Source organism: Coregonus clupeaformis, unplaced genomic scaffold (genome assembly GCF_020615455.1).
Source record: "Coregonus clupeaformis isolate EN_2021a unplaced genomic scaffold, ASM2061545v1 scaf0008, whole genome shotgun sequence".
In the NCBI taxonomy this organism is placed as follows: domain Eukaryota; kingdom Metazoa; phylum Chordata; class Actinopteri; order Salmoniformes; family Salmonidae; genus Coregonus; species Coregonus clupeaformis.
The window spans coordinates 1,822,949-1,835,829 of record NW_025533463.1 but is presented as its reverse complement, the minus strand read 5'-3'; the positions used below and the strand labels follow the sequence as shown (position 1 = coordinate 1,835,829).

Genomic DNA, 12,881 nt, shown 5'->3' with positions numbered 1-12,881 from the left:
GCTTCCCAAATCGCACCCTATTCCCTATAGTCGGGCTCTGGTCAAAAGTAGTGATAGTGCACTTTTGTAGGGAATAGGGTGCCATTTGGGGCACAGTCCTTTTGCCTGGCCTGTCTTCCTCCACTACCGCAGAGCAACGGGTCAAGACAAACACAGACTTCTGACTGTCCACTTTCCAGTTCATCTGACCCACATGCAGAGGAATGGGACAGAGTAACCCTCAGAGCTGAATGGAGCCTCGATGTGCGCGCGCGCGCGTGTGTGTGTGTGTGTGTGTGTGTGTGTGTGTGTGTGTGTGTGTATGTGGGAGTATTATAGGATGTATTCCTACAGCAGGGGTCTACCAGTCAGATCTCCAGGGGCTGCTATACGTACTGTTTGATGTTTGAGTCTCTCCTATTAATGACAGTATCACTCTATTATAACTGAATAATGATGTAGAGATAGAGTATAGCTATACTGTATATTTACTGTAACTAGCTATATAACAAGTTAACAAACTGCATATAACAAACCAGTAAGAGATTCAATAGACACTGTAGAACTCCTATGGCATTTAGTTCTACAGTGGAATGATTCAAAGTCATCTCTATGACAACGTTACATGACCTTCTAGCATCGACTGACCAGGAATCTCATGTTTATTGTTGATTATTTTGCATTATTGTTTGTTTATGGTGAGCAGGGTCTCAAATTTAGATCTAGCTTTGAATGAGCATACATCTACGTTCATGAGAGTTGAAATGAAAAGTTATCTTATGACTGTTGATACACGTGTTCGAATTAAATAAGGCAAAAACCCTGTGCACTCATAGCACCAGTGTTTAGTGGGATAGTGGGAGCGTTGACCTGAAATCTACAGTGGCATAAAAAAAAAAAACCCTGCTGAGGGTCTCACTGACCTCATGGTGTAGAGCAGTGTCCCGTCATCTTTCAGTCGTAGCAGTTTGTTGGGTGTGGTCATGTTGTGGGCGATAGATTTCTTCCCGTTGAGGAAGAAGGTGTCTGGCGTCCAGATGTTGGACGCCAGGAGGTTGTTCAGAGGTAGCATCTCCATGGGACCCTGGAAACGCAGACGCTCATCCTTCCAGCTCTGCCTGAAGAACACGTCTATGGTGTACTCCTGGAGGTCAAGGGTCAAAGAGGGCAGACAGGACAAGACAGGGGTTCAGTTGGCAATATGATAAGTACCAGGGCGTCGTTGGATGTACATCGTGACATTACGGGGCAGTTTCCCCAGACACAGATTAAAGCCTAATCCTAAAATGCATTGAGTTCTTAGTCCAGGCTTAGTCTGTGTCTGGGAAAACGGCCCCAAGACATTAATACAGACAAAACAAATCGTAATTTTACAAATAGATGAAATGAGTAAATGTTTTGCTAAATTTTTATGTTAAAAAAAAAATATCTACAAAATATGTTCAATTATACATAAGTAGCAGCGGAAGATGGAAGCTGTTTCAGTTTCTATTAAGAGCAGAATTAATCGAGAAGAAGTCCTTACCATTTCAGTATCAGAAACGGGACCGAAGCTGGTCACAAATATGTTGGTCTTGATCTCTGTCACCTTCTCTGTAGAAAATAAATCCCATCCAGAGAGGGTGGGAGTTGCTCAGAGAGGCAGGCAGTTCAAGATGTCATCATTTTCCTTTATTTCACTGCAAAAAAACTTCCTCTTTTTCTATTCAAACATCATGGATTGACTGAATTCTGCATTGAACCTTTAAAATATATATTTTTTCTTCTTCACACAAGCAGTGTATTCGCAATCATTATATTTATTTTCTGTAAGAGGAATTGAAAAGTTGGCCTCTGTCCTTTGAGAACAAAGACCCTGGTATTTCTGAAAGGAGTGCTCACTCACTCACTCACTCACTCACTCACTCACTCACTCCCTACTCACTCACTCACTCACTCACTCACCACTCACCACTCACTCACTCACCACTCACTCATCTCTCTCTCTCTCTCTCTCTCTCTCTCTCTCTCTCTCTCTCTCTCTCTCTCTCTCTCTCTCTCTCTCTCTCTCTCTCTCTCTCTCTCTCTCTCTCTCTCTCTCTCTCTCTCTCTCTCTCTCTCTCTCTCTCTCTCTCTCTCTCTCTCTCTCTCTCTCTCTCTCTCTCTCTCTCTCTCTCTCTCTCTCTCTCTCTCTCTCTCTCTCTCTCTCTCTCTCTCTCCCTCTCTCACAAGGTCAGTCGCCCATTAGCTCTCCTAGCCATTACAATGATAATGTACTCCCGAGTGGCGCAGTGGTCTAAGGCTGGTTCGAATCCAGGCACTGTCGTAGCCTGCCGCCACCGGGAGACCCATGGGGCGGCGCACAATTGGCCCAGCGTCGTCTAGGGGAGGGAATGGCCGGCAGGGGATGTAGCTCAGTTGGTAGAGCATGGTGTTTGCAACGCCAGGGTTGTGGGTTCGATTCCCACGGGGGGTATGATTATTTTTTTGAAATAATGTATGCACTAACTGTAAGTCGCTCTGGATAAGAGCGTCTGCAAAATGACTAAAATGTAAATGTCTTTGTCAGAGACCTCTGTTTACCATGGTCTATGAATACAGGCACATCCCCCTCTATAATAGACAACTAGAAGACTGACATAGTGCCATTCTCTCTTCTCTATGATCTCTTACTAAGGATACATGGATACAGAGGTTGTACTGGAGGGAAGATATGTCCTTTATTAATCTCCTCTGTTGAAAGAATTCTACTTCGTTATGTCATAAAACAATTATGATTCTTAACTTAACAAGGCGAGGAAACACTATGGAGAAAGAGTCAGTTTACATGTCCACACTGTATGTATGCCCCCCCACCCTTTTCCCTATATAGTGCACTACTTTTGACCAGATATGGGCCCGTTTATGCCCCCGAATAGGGTGCCGTTTGGGAGACATGCGAGGTCTGGATAGGTCCCTACCTCCCAGTCCAGGACGCAGTCTGTTGTCATAGCCGTCCAGCAGTCTGTCCAGTATCCGGGTAAAGATGGTGATGTTGTCATTTAGCTCTGCCTCTTTTAGCGGTTCTGCAGGGGTTCCTGCAGGGGTCTGGGAAAGGCTGCAGGGGATGAACAGGACAGTATAGTGACAGAATAGTTGACTGGGTACAAGGCTGCAGGGGGAACAGGCTACAGGGGAACAGTAGAGTAGCGAACAGTTAGAGAGAAATGGGTAGAATTGGCTACCCGATTGAAATAGATTAATATAACTTTAATGTCATAATAAAATAAAGTAAAATGTCTCTATATACCAATATCCATAACATGAAAAGATAGTTTGTGAATGTTAGTGGCTTACCTCAAACGGCAGGTCATGCTCACTAAAAAGACAAAGATCAAGAGGTTCGACATAGCGCAGCCGCAGCGCATCCCTTCACCCATGCCTGAAAACACACAGAAACATCCAAGGATATCAGAAGAGTATAAAAGGTGGAAAGTCAGTTTTATACATATGCTGTATTGCTTTATGGAAAGTCGTGACATCATCAGCCCACACAAGCTGTAACGTGAATTCAATGGAATGCGTTAATGGCTCGAATTGCGTGCGTAAAGACAACCGTTTAATATAAAAAACTAATTGTTTAGCCTTAGCAGTTACAAAGACAAACGGTTTTCTTAGTGTGGCTTGTTGCAGCAGCAACACTTTCAATATTGGACCACTTATTTCAGACTTATAGTTATTACTATTCTTTACAACGTTACTCCTCTTACGCCGTTAAAGCTAGAAATACCGTTCAAACTTTAAAACGTGTGGACTGGTCTGGAATAGTGTGCTTTGCATACACTATACTTTTTTTATACTGTTACATTTGTATTATACTTTTTCAACTTCATCCTCTTTCATGGGATGTCTTCAACATTGTAAAGCTTCCATTGTGACATCATGACTTCCAACATTCCATTCACAGTGAACGCAACAATGCAACTTTTTAACACAAATCAGCTACCTTTTCCAACATTCCCAACAAGTTAGACAAAAAATGTAGACCGTTTGAAATCTTCCTCTACTTCTCTGCTATTCAAATCTGAAATTGGAACAAATATATCTCAGACCGATCAAACGATACAGCTGTTTTACTAACTGCGACAATGACATTTCCTCGAACTTTTTTTAAAATAAAAAACTGAAATTTGGACCCCTTTCCCAACAAGTTAAAGTTAGTGCGTACTTCCTCTATTTTTCTGCTATTCAAATCTGGAATCGGAACAAAAAATATCTGCTACAAATCTAACGATACAGCTGTTTTAGTAACCATATTAACAATTTTCCCCCAAACTCTTTACAAACGGAAATTCTGACCAAGTTAGACAAAAACTATTTGCATAAATTAAACATGGGTTTAAATGAGAACCATAGAAATACAGACATAGCAATTCGAAATGGTCCTGCTCCTTTGGTCAATTAAGCTACAAGACCAACTTTAAAACATTCAGTCTAAAATTCTTTAGAATCTTTATTGACTATAACTATACACATTTGAATAAATCTGCAAAAAATAACTCACCAACAGTAACTCTTAAACTGTTCAAGCTAGATTCACCAAAACAACTTTCACATGTTCAGGCTATACTAACTTCAATTTCTTTAAACTTTTATCAACTATAACTATATACATTTGCAGAAATTAGCATAAAATAACCCACCAACAGTAACCCATGAACCGTTCAAGCTAGAGACACCAAACCAACATTGTTCAGGCTATCCGATCCACCGCCACAAAAATACTTTCAAAGAGCTGAAGCAAGTCACACAATGTTTCTTCATCGAAAATGACCATCTAGTTATTATTATTATTATTATTATTATTTTATTTTTTATTGTTGTATTATTAGGACCAGCATTGTCACTGGGTTGTATAGATTGTTAGTGATGCCATTTGCTGCCATTGTATTTCTGTAGTGAATTATTATTCCATGTCATCATAACACACATTATGACTGTAGGCTACAGTACTTCCAATCAAAACTCTTGCATTGTGGGGGATGCATGGTAAATTAAATCACTGTAGCTTGGCATTATGTCATTACAGCTGCCCTCCCATTGCCAAACAGTAGGTTAGTGGGCTACTAAGCTATACAATCTATGGAAATCATACATGAAAACTGGCTAATAAATATGAAATAAAATATTTGCATTCATACCATTGTTCAAAAGCCTTTTGTTTGAATCCTTTTAGAGATTCCCCCCAAATAACAGAAACTGCATTACAGTAAATTAAAGCAAGGAGGATTCCATTGCACTCAGAGTTGAGGAGAGAAAATATACATTTTCGTTGAATGTCATAATAAATTAATCTCTACCTGTATCGTTGTGGATGCGTTATTGATAAGCACAGTATTCCATGTGTACTGGAAAGCAAATCCTGCAAGGTTGACAGTCTGTAGGCTACCGCAACTGGAAAGAGTGCTTTCTTCTTGAGAAATCTATTCTAGCCTGGCTGGCTGGCTGGCTGGCCGATAGTCTACTGCACGGACCTCGCATTCTATTGTCCTCCCCCTCTTCTGCCGCTCACCAATGAACTCACACATGATTGAAAAACCCCTCCGCATCCTGAAACACTTCTCTCACCATATCTCCTCCCTATTTCTTATTAATAGATGTGTTATCAACATACGACGCTGTAGCCCAGTGTATCGCCTCTATCAGTACGCCTGTGAAGTCCCCCCCCGCCCGTTCCCCGTCGTAGCTACCCGGTGTCTGTCTGCGTTCGCAATGACTATTCCGTCCTTTAGCGAACCAACACTTTTTTTTTTTCTCTCTCTCTAGTGCCTCTACATCCCACTACATCTCAGTGGTGTAGCCTACACTACAGCAGCACTGCAACACTTTGCTGCACAACCATTGGAGCGTAGATAGCTACAGTGTCTTACCACACTGTTCTGATGCGTAGGAGAGTTTTGGGTTTGTTCCTCCGCTGATCTCAGACTTTTTTTAAAAACTCAACTGTGAATATTTGGAATTAAAGTTGAGGGACATCACCTCCGCGTGTACACCATAATTACCACTCAGTTGGAGAATGGAGAGAGACTGGAGGGTTAACGGGGAAACTAGACGATCGTCTTTGTTGGCGCTGGTTTATTTGCCCCAAAACAATGATTGAAAAAGGTGGCATCAAATTGAGCAGGTTTCCCAATAATTCTGCTGACTAGACATCCTTTACTTTGCGGTCAGCAGCTGAGTGTCCCAGTGTCCCGGTGAATACAATCACAGTGGGTTGAGAAAACCCCTATCACAGCAAAGTGTATCCAAAGTAACTGTATCTTATTATATTGACTTCAAGGCATATCAACCTAATTATCTCAAATACGGTGTCATCAGACCAGTGGCAATTATATTTAGGCTTTATGGTGTCATGAGTAAGAATGAGCAGTGTGTGTGTGTGTTGTGTGTGTTAGTGTGCTTGTGTGCCTGTGTGTTAGTGTTCATTCCCTACAGTACAGAGGAGGTTGGTGACACCTTCATTGGGGAGGAAGGACTCATGGTAATGGCTGTGCTGCAGTGATGCTGTGTAGTGGTGCTACCTCCCCTCAGGCAGATTAGAAGACTACAGACAGCATCCCTGTGAACCCTGAAACACAGTGACACAGACATGGATACCAGAAAACAGACACTAAACTTCCTTTCTATGAGAGAGAGAGAGAGAGAGAGAGAGAGAGAGAGAGAGAGAGAGAGAGAGAGAGAGAGAGAGAGAGAGAGAGAGAGGGAGAGAGAGAGAGAGAGAGAGAGAGAGGGGGGGAGAGAGAGAGAGAGAGAGAGAGAGAGAGGGGGGGAGAGAGAGAGAGAGAGAGAGAGAGAGAGGGGGGAGAGAGAGAGGGAGAGAGAGAGACAGAGAGAGGGGGGAGAGAGAGGAAGGAGAGAGAGAGAGAGAGAGAGAGAGGGAGAGAGAGAGAGACAGAGAGAGAGGGAGAGAGAGAGAGAGAGAGAGAGAGAGAGAGAGAGAGAGAGTGAGAGAGATGGTGAGATAGAGAGAGGATTCCAATGTAATTACATCATCACTTGTGTTGAGACAGTTAAGACACAGAACATCCTCTATCCTGAGAAAAGACCTTTACAAATGGTACCCTATTCTCTATACAGCGCAACGCTTTTGATGAGGGCCCTGTTCCAAAGTACTGCACTATATAGGCAATAGGATGCCAGTTGGGACTCAGCCTCAGGTTCTATGGCAGAGCCTCTCTCTCTGTTTCTGTCTGCCTGTCTGTTTCTGTCTGCCTGTCTGTCTGCCTGTCTGTCAGCCTACACATCAGAACATCTTCTCCAGATGAATAATCCTGGTATAAAGGGTGCTGCGCTCCTGGTATAAAGGGTCCTGCGCTCCTGGTATAAAGGGTGCTGCGCTCCTGGTATAAAGGGTGCTGCGCTCCCGGTATAAAGGGTGCTGCGCTCCCGGTATAAAGGGTGCTGCGCTCCTGGTATAAAGGGTGCTGCGCTCCCGGTATAAAGGGTGCTGCGCTCCCGGTATAAAGGGTGCTGCGCTCCTGGTATAAAGGGTGCTGCGCTCCCGGTATAAAGGGTGCTGCGCTCCTGGTATAAAGGGTGCTGCGCTCGCTGGATGTGGGAGCATGTGGGTGCATCGCTCTGCTCTAGATCTCATTGCACCGTGCTTTGGTTTTCCCTGACTGAAGATAATGTGATTATTATCAATGATAAGATCATGTGATTATTATCAACACATCAAAAATAAAATAAAATAATTTCCCACCCGTTTGTTCTCTGACAGCCTTTCAGAAACGACATATGAACCCACTACGCTTTCAGCAACTCTAGGTTGATCTAGAAAACCAATTACATTACATGTTCAGGTTCAGCAACTCAAAACCACGTTTTTTTATTTGGTTTTAGACACTTTGGGTGAGAAATCCCTTTGTTTAAATCAAGATCATCCCTAATTTCCAAACAAATTATGTGACAAATACTGGTTTCCATTAGCAGAGGGAGTGGTCATCTAAGCATGGTTTACTCTCTCAGAGCTGTGAAATGACTCTGTATGGTGTTCCTGGAATCAGACCAACAGCTCCGTCCTTTCCAGAGTCACTCATATAAACACATTAGTCCTCTAAACTAATGGAGTATGTATAGGGGTTTAGATGGTCTCTAATCTGAGCCACTTCTCTGTCTGTCTGGCCCACACAACATTACCTTTATCAACTAAAGTCATTCAAATGAAACTATATCCACTTACATGTTCAGGATTTCAAATAATAATTTCAGGATTTCATGACTGTTTAATAACCAGTTAAATGTCAGTCTGTTAAAATCTGATGGATTATGACATGGTCTGGAGATGTAACCAGTGTGAAATGGTTTGCTAGTTAGTGGTATTCCCCTGTAGCTCAGTTGGTAGAGCATGGCACTTGCAATGTCAGGTTTGTGGGTTCGTTTCCCACATGGGGGACCAGTATGAAAATGTATGCACTCGCTAACTGTAAGTCGCTCTGGCTAAGAGCGTCTGCTAAATGACTAAAAATGTTTTAAAAAGTGTTGCGCGCTAGTAGCGTTTAAATCGGTGACGTCACTCGCTCTGAGACCTTGAAGTAGTTGTTTCCCTTTGCTCTGCGAGGGGCCGCGGCTTTTGCGCAGCAACGGGCAACGACGCTTCGAGGGTGACTGCTGTCGATGTGTTCAGAGGGTCACGCCCTGACTCAGGGGACTCGTATATGTTGAGTCAGGGTGTGCATATTCTTTGTTTGTGTATATTCTATGTGGTTTATCTAGGATGGGTATTTCTATGTTTGGCCGGGAGTGGTTCCCAATCAGAGGCAGCTGTAGCTCGTTGTCTCTGATTGGGGATCATACTTAGGCAGCCTATTGGCACTATTGAGTTGTGGGATCTTGTTAAGGTTTGTTGTATCTACCTTAGGACTTCACGTGTCGTTTCGTTTCTTGTTTTGTCGTGTGTTTATTTAGTTGAATAAACATGTACGTATATCACGCTGCGCCTTGGTCCGTCCCGTCATTCAACGGGTCCCTGGTTCAAGCCCAGGTTTTTGGGGCGAGGAAGTGGGACGGAAACATCAACTGTGACACAGACGCAGCTTAATAAACGCATTATTCCAACATTACCTCCTCAACTATCTTCTGACGGTGTGGATTTGATTTGACAGGTAATTGGTTTCATCACCTCCTCATTCGTATGTTCTCTTCTCTATTTATTAGCACGGTGGTGTGGAGGAGCGCTAGGCTATTGGCCTCTACTCTGCTACACACTGTTCTATCTGTCCGTTCGTCTGTAGCTTTGCAATGTGATGCTACCAGATGCCACGTCTGTGCTCGCAGATATGATCTTTAAAGAGCCCAGTCAGTACGATGGCTCCCCATCTAGCACAGAGTCCCCTTGTACTGCTCGTTGAGATCTAGGATGCATCACAAATGGCAGGCTATTCCTTTATATTGCACTTTTCACCATGGCCCACAGAGCTCTGGTCAAAAAATGGTGCACTATATATAGGGAATAGGGTGCCATTTGGGATACACACATAGGCTACCACCTGTCACAATTGACTCATCCGTTACACACAACATAACACAGATCTTAAATGGAAGAGGTTTGGAACTCGTCTCCCGCGTGGCGCAGTGGTCTAAGGCACTGCATCGCAGTTCTAGCTGTGTCACTAGAGAACCTGGTTCGAATCCAGGCTCTGTCGTAGCCGGCCGCGACCAGGAGACCCATGGGGCGGCGCACAATTGGCCCAGCGTCGTCTAGGGGAGGGAATGGCCGGCAGGGATGTAGCTCAGTTGGTAGAGCATGGCGTTTGCAACGCCAGGGTTGTGGGTTTGATTCCCTCGGGGGGGCCAGTATGAAAAAATAAAAATAATGTATGCACTAACTAACTGTAAGTTGCTCTGGATAAGAGTGTCTGATAAATGACTAAAATGTAAATGGAACCACAGAAACTCTTCCTAGACCAATCAGGCCTTTATGGTAGAGTGGCCAGACAGAAGCCACTCCTCAGTAAAAGGCACATGACAGCCTGCTTGGAGTTTGCCTAAAGGACTCTAAGACCATGACAAACAAGATTCTCTGGTCTGATGAAACCAAGACTGAACTCTTTGGCCTGAATGCCAAGCGTCACGTCTGGAGGAAACCTGGCACCATCCCTACGGTGAAGCATGGTGGTGGCAGCATCATGCTGTGGGGATATTTTTCAGCGGCAGAGACTGGGAGACTAGGATCGAGGGAAAGATGAACGCAGCAAAGTACAGAGATCCTTGATTAAAATGTTTTTTTTACACTGTATATATTTTTTTCACATTTTCATTGTTGGACCTAAAAGACTGTAAAAACAGCAGGAAATCAGCTCCAAGTGATTTTTAATTTAAGAAATCTGTTCCCAAGTATTCCCACACATAATAGAGAGACACGTGATCGTAAAGAAATGTAAGCAAGGTTTGATATTATTACGTTTTAGTCAAATATTATATTTGTTTGGGCTTGATGTGGTCAATATCGACCCGCGGTTGGATGAAGTTGATGATCCCTGCAATACAGCATGTCAGATCGCTAGTCTGTAGTGGTACAGGCTGCTACTTTTATGCAAGAGTTTTTGCTTGTGTCTGTCGGGAGTGATGTGCTATTACGCTCGCTAAATAAAAATAAAAGGAAAGTGGAGAGCATGCCTTGAGCTTTGTGCGTTGTGTGTTTTGTCCTGTCCGCACGACCTGCTATTCTGTTAATCTGATAGGTCAAGACACGCAAAGAGCCTGCAGCAGCAATCTGATGTGAAGGACAGAGAAATTGAGAATGAGTTGACAAATCATGAGGCAAATCGGTATAAAAAAACAGCACTTTGTCCCTCTCTATGACGTTTTGCTTCGATATATATTTATTAAACTAAATCAAAAGTGGTGTGGCCCAGATTGAATATTGCTGTGGCTAATGCCTCCTCGCCACACGTTTTCCGGTGGCCCTGCTGGCTGGCCTCGAAGTCAATATGAACTCCGCTGTTCACCAATAAGCAAAGATGCTCTGACAAACTCAGACTGTACATCTCAAGGATGATCAATAGAAACAGGATGCACCTGAGCTCAATTTCGAGTCTCATAGCAAAGGGTCTGAATACTTATGTAAATAAGGTATTTCCGTTTTTTATTTTTAATAAATGAGCAAAAATGTCTAAAAACCTGTTTTCGCTTTGTCATTATGGGGTATTGTGTGTAGATTGATGACGGAAAAAAAACTATTTAAATCATTAAAGTAATGCACTATGTTGGAATAGGGTGCTATTTGGGACGTAACCTCTCCAAGTCCCATCTGGCCACAGCTCTAACACTCAATGTGACATGGTGGCTGTGTTGTCAGTGTCATCAGTGTCATCTGTGTTATCAGTGTCATCTGTGTTGTCAGTGTCATCTGTGTTGTCAGTGTCATCTGTGTTGTCAGTGTCATCTGTGTTGTCAGTGGCATCTGTGTTGTCAGTGGCATCTGTGTTGTCAGTGGCATCTGTGTTATCAGTGGCATCTGTGTTGTCAGTGGCATCTGTGTTATCAGTGGCATCTGTGTTATCAGTGGCATCTGTGTTGTCAGTGTCATCTGTGTTGTCAGTGTTGTCAGTGTCATCTGTGTTGTCAGTGTCATCTGTGTTGTCAGTGTCATCTGTGTTGTCAGTGTTGTCAGTGATATATGTGTTGTCAGTGTTGTCAGTGTCATCTGCGTTGTCAGTGGCATTTGTGTTGTCAGTGGCATCTGTGTTGTCAGTGTCATCTGTGTTGTCAGTGTCATCTGTGTTGTCAGCGGCATCTGTGTCATCTGTGTTGTCAGTGTCATCTGTGTTGTCAGTGGCATCTGTGTCGTCTGTGTTGTCAGTGTCATCTGTGTTGTCAGTGTTGTCAGTGATATCTGTGTTGTCAGTGTTGTCAGTGTCATCTGCGTTGTCAGTGGCATCTGTGTTGTCAGTGTCATCTGTGTTGTCAGTGTCATCTGTGTTGTCAGTGTCATCTGTGTTGTCAGTGTCATCTGTGTTGTCAGTGTTGTCAGTGATATATGTGTTGTCAGTGTCATCTGCGTTGTCAGTGGCATTTGTGTTGTCAGTGTCATCTGTGTTGTCAGTGTCATCTGTGTTGTCAGTGTCATCTGTGTTGTCAGCGGCATCTGTGTCATCTGTGTTGTCAGTGTCATCTGTGTTGTCAGTGGCATCTGTGTCGTCTGTGTTGTCAGTGTCATCTGTGTTGTCAGTGTTGTCAGTGATATCTGTGTTGTCAGTGTTGTCAGTGTCATCTGCGTTGTCAGTGGCATCTGCGTTGTCAGTGGCATTTGTGTTGTCAGCGGCATCTGTGTGTGTGTGTGTGTGTGTGTGTGTGTGTGTGTGTGTGTGTGTGTGTGTGTGTGTGTGTGTGTGTTAACTATCCTTTTGGGTCCCAGAAGTCCTCACAAGGATAGTAAAACAAGGAACATTCTGACAAGTGGGGACATGTTGCCGGTCCCCATGAGCACAAATGCAATTTTAGGCTTAGGGGTTAGGTTTATGGTTAGGGTTACAATTAGGTTTAGGGTTAGAATCAAGGTTAGAGGTAGGTGTGTGTGTGTGTGTGTGTGTGTGTGTGTGTGTGTGTGTGTGTGTGTCAGTGTGGAGGCCAGTGGTTTCAGATGGTTCTGTGAGACAGTGAGGGGTGATGATGTTGTCACTATGCCAGGTGTGGTCCTCTATGAAAACCTTCTCTACAGGTCAATGAACCTTCAGCTACTGCACTGATATAAATAAGCAAACCAGACGGAACAATTTTCTTGTTTTTTTTATTTATTTACTGATAGCGAGGGGCACACTCCAACACTCAGACATAATTTACAAATGAAGCATGTGTTTAGTGAGTCCGCCAGATCAGAGGCAGTAGGGATGACCAGGGATGTTCTCTTGATAAGTGTGTGAATTAGACAATTGTCCTGTCCT

At 43.5% G+C, this 12,881-nt stretch overlaps 1 protein-coding gene across 1 annotated transcript in view; it reads right to left on the bottom strand.

The window, feature by feature from the left end:
- LOC121534183 (gamma-aminobutyric acid receptor subunit alpha-5) overlaps positions 1 to 5,674 on the bottom strand; it is an 84,734-nt gene extending 79,060 nt beyond the window's left edge. Inside the window, exons 1-5 of the mRNA XM_045212348.1 lie at positions 5,298 to 5,674; positions 3,295 to 3,379; positions 2,919 to 3,055; positions 1,505 to 1,572; positions 903 to 1,123 (exon numbers count right to left, since the gene is read on the bottom strand). Coding sequence (XP_045068283.1) covers positions 903 to 1,123; positions 1,505 to 1,572; positions 2,919 to 3,055; positions 3,295 to 3,377 — 509 coding nt within the window. The 5' untranslated portion in view covers positions 3,378 to 3,379; positions 5,298 to 5,674. The remainder of the gene's footprint in view (positions 1 to 902; positions 1,124 to 1,504; positions 1,573 to 2,918; positions 3,056 to 3,294; positions 3,380 to 5,297) is intronic.
- Between the last annotated feature and the right edge of the window lie 7,207 nt (positions 5,675 to 12,881).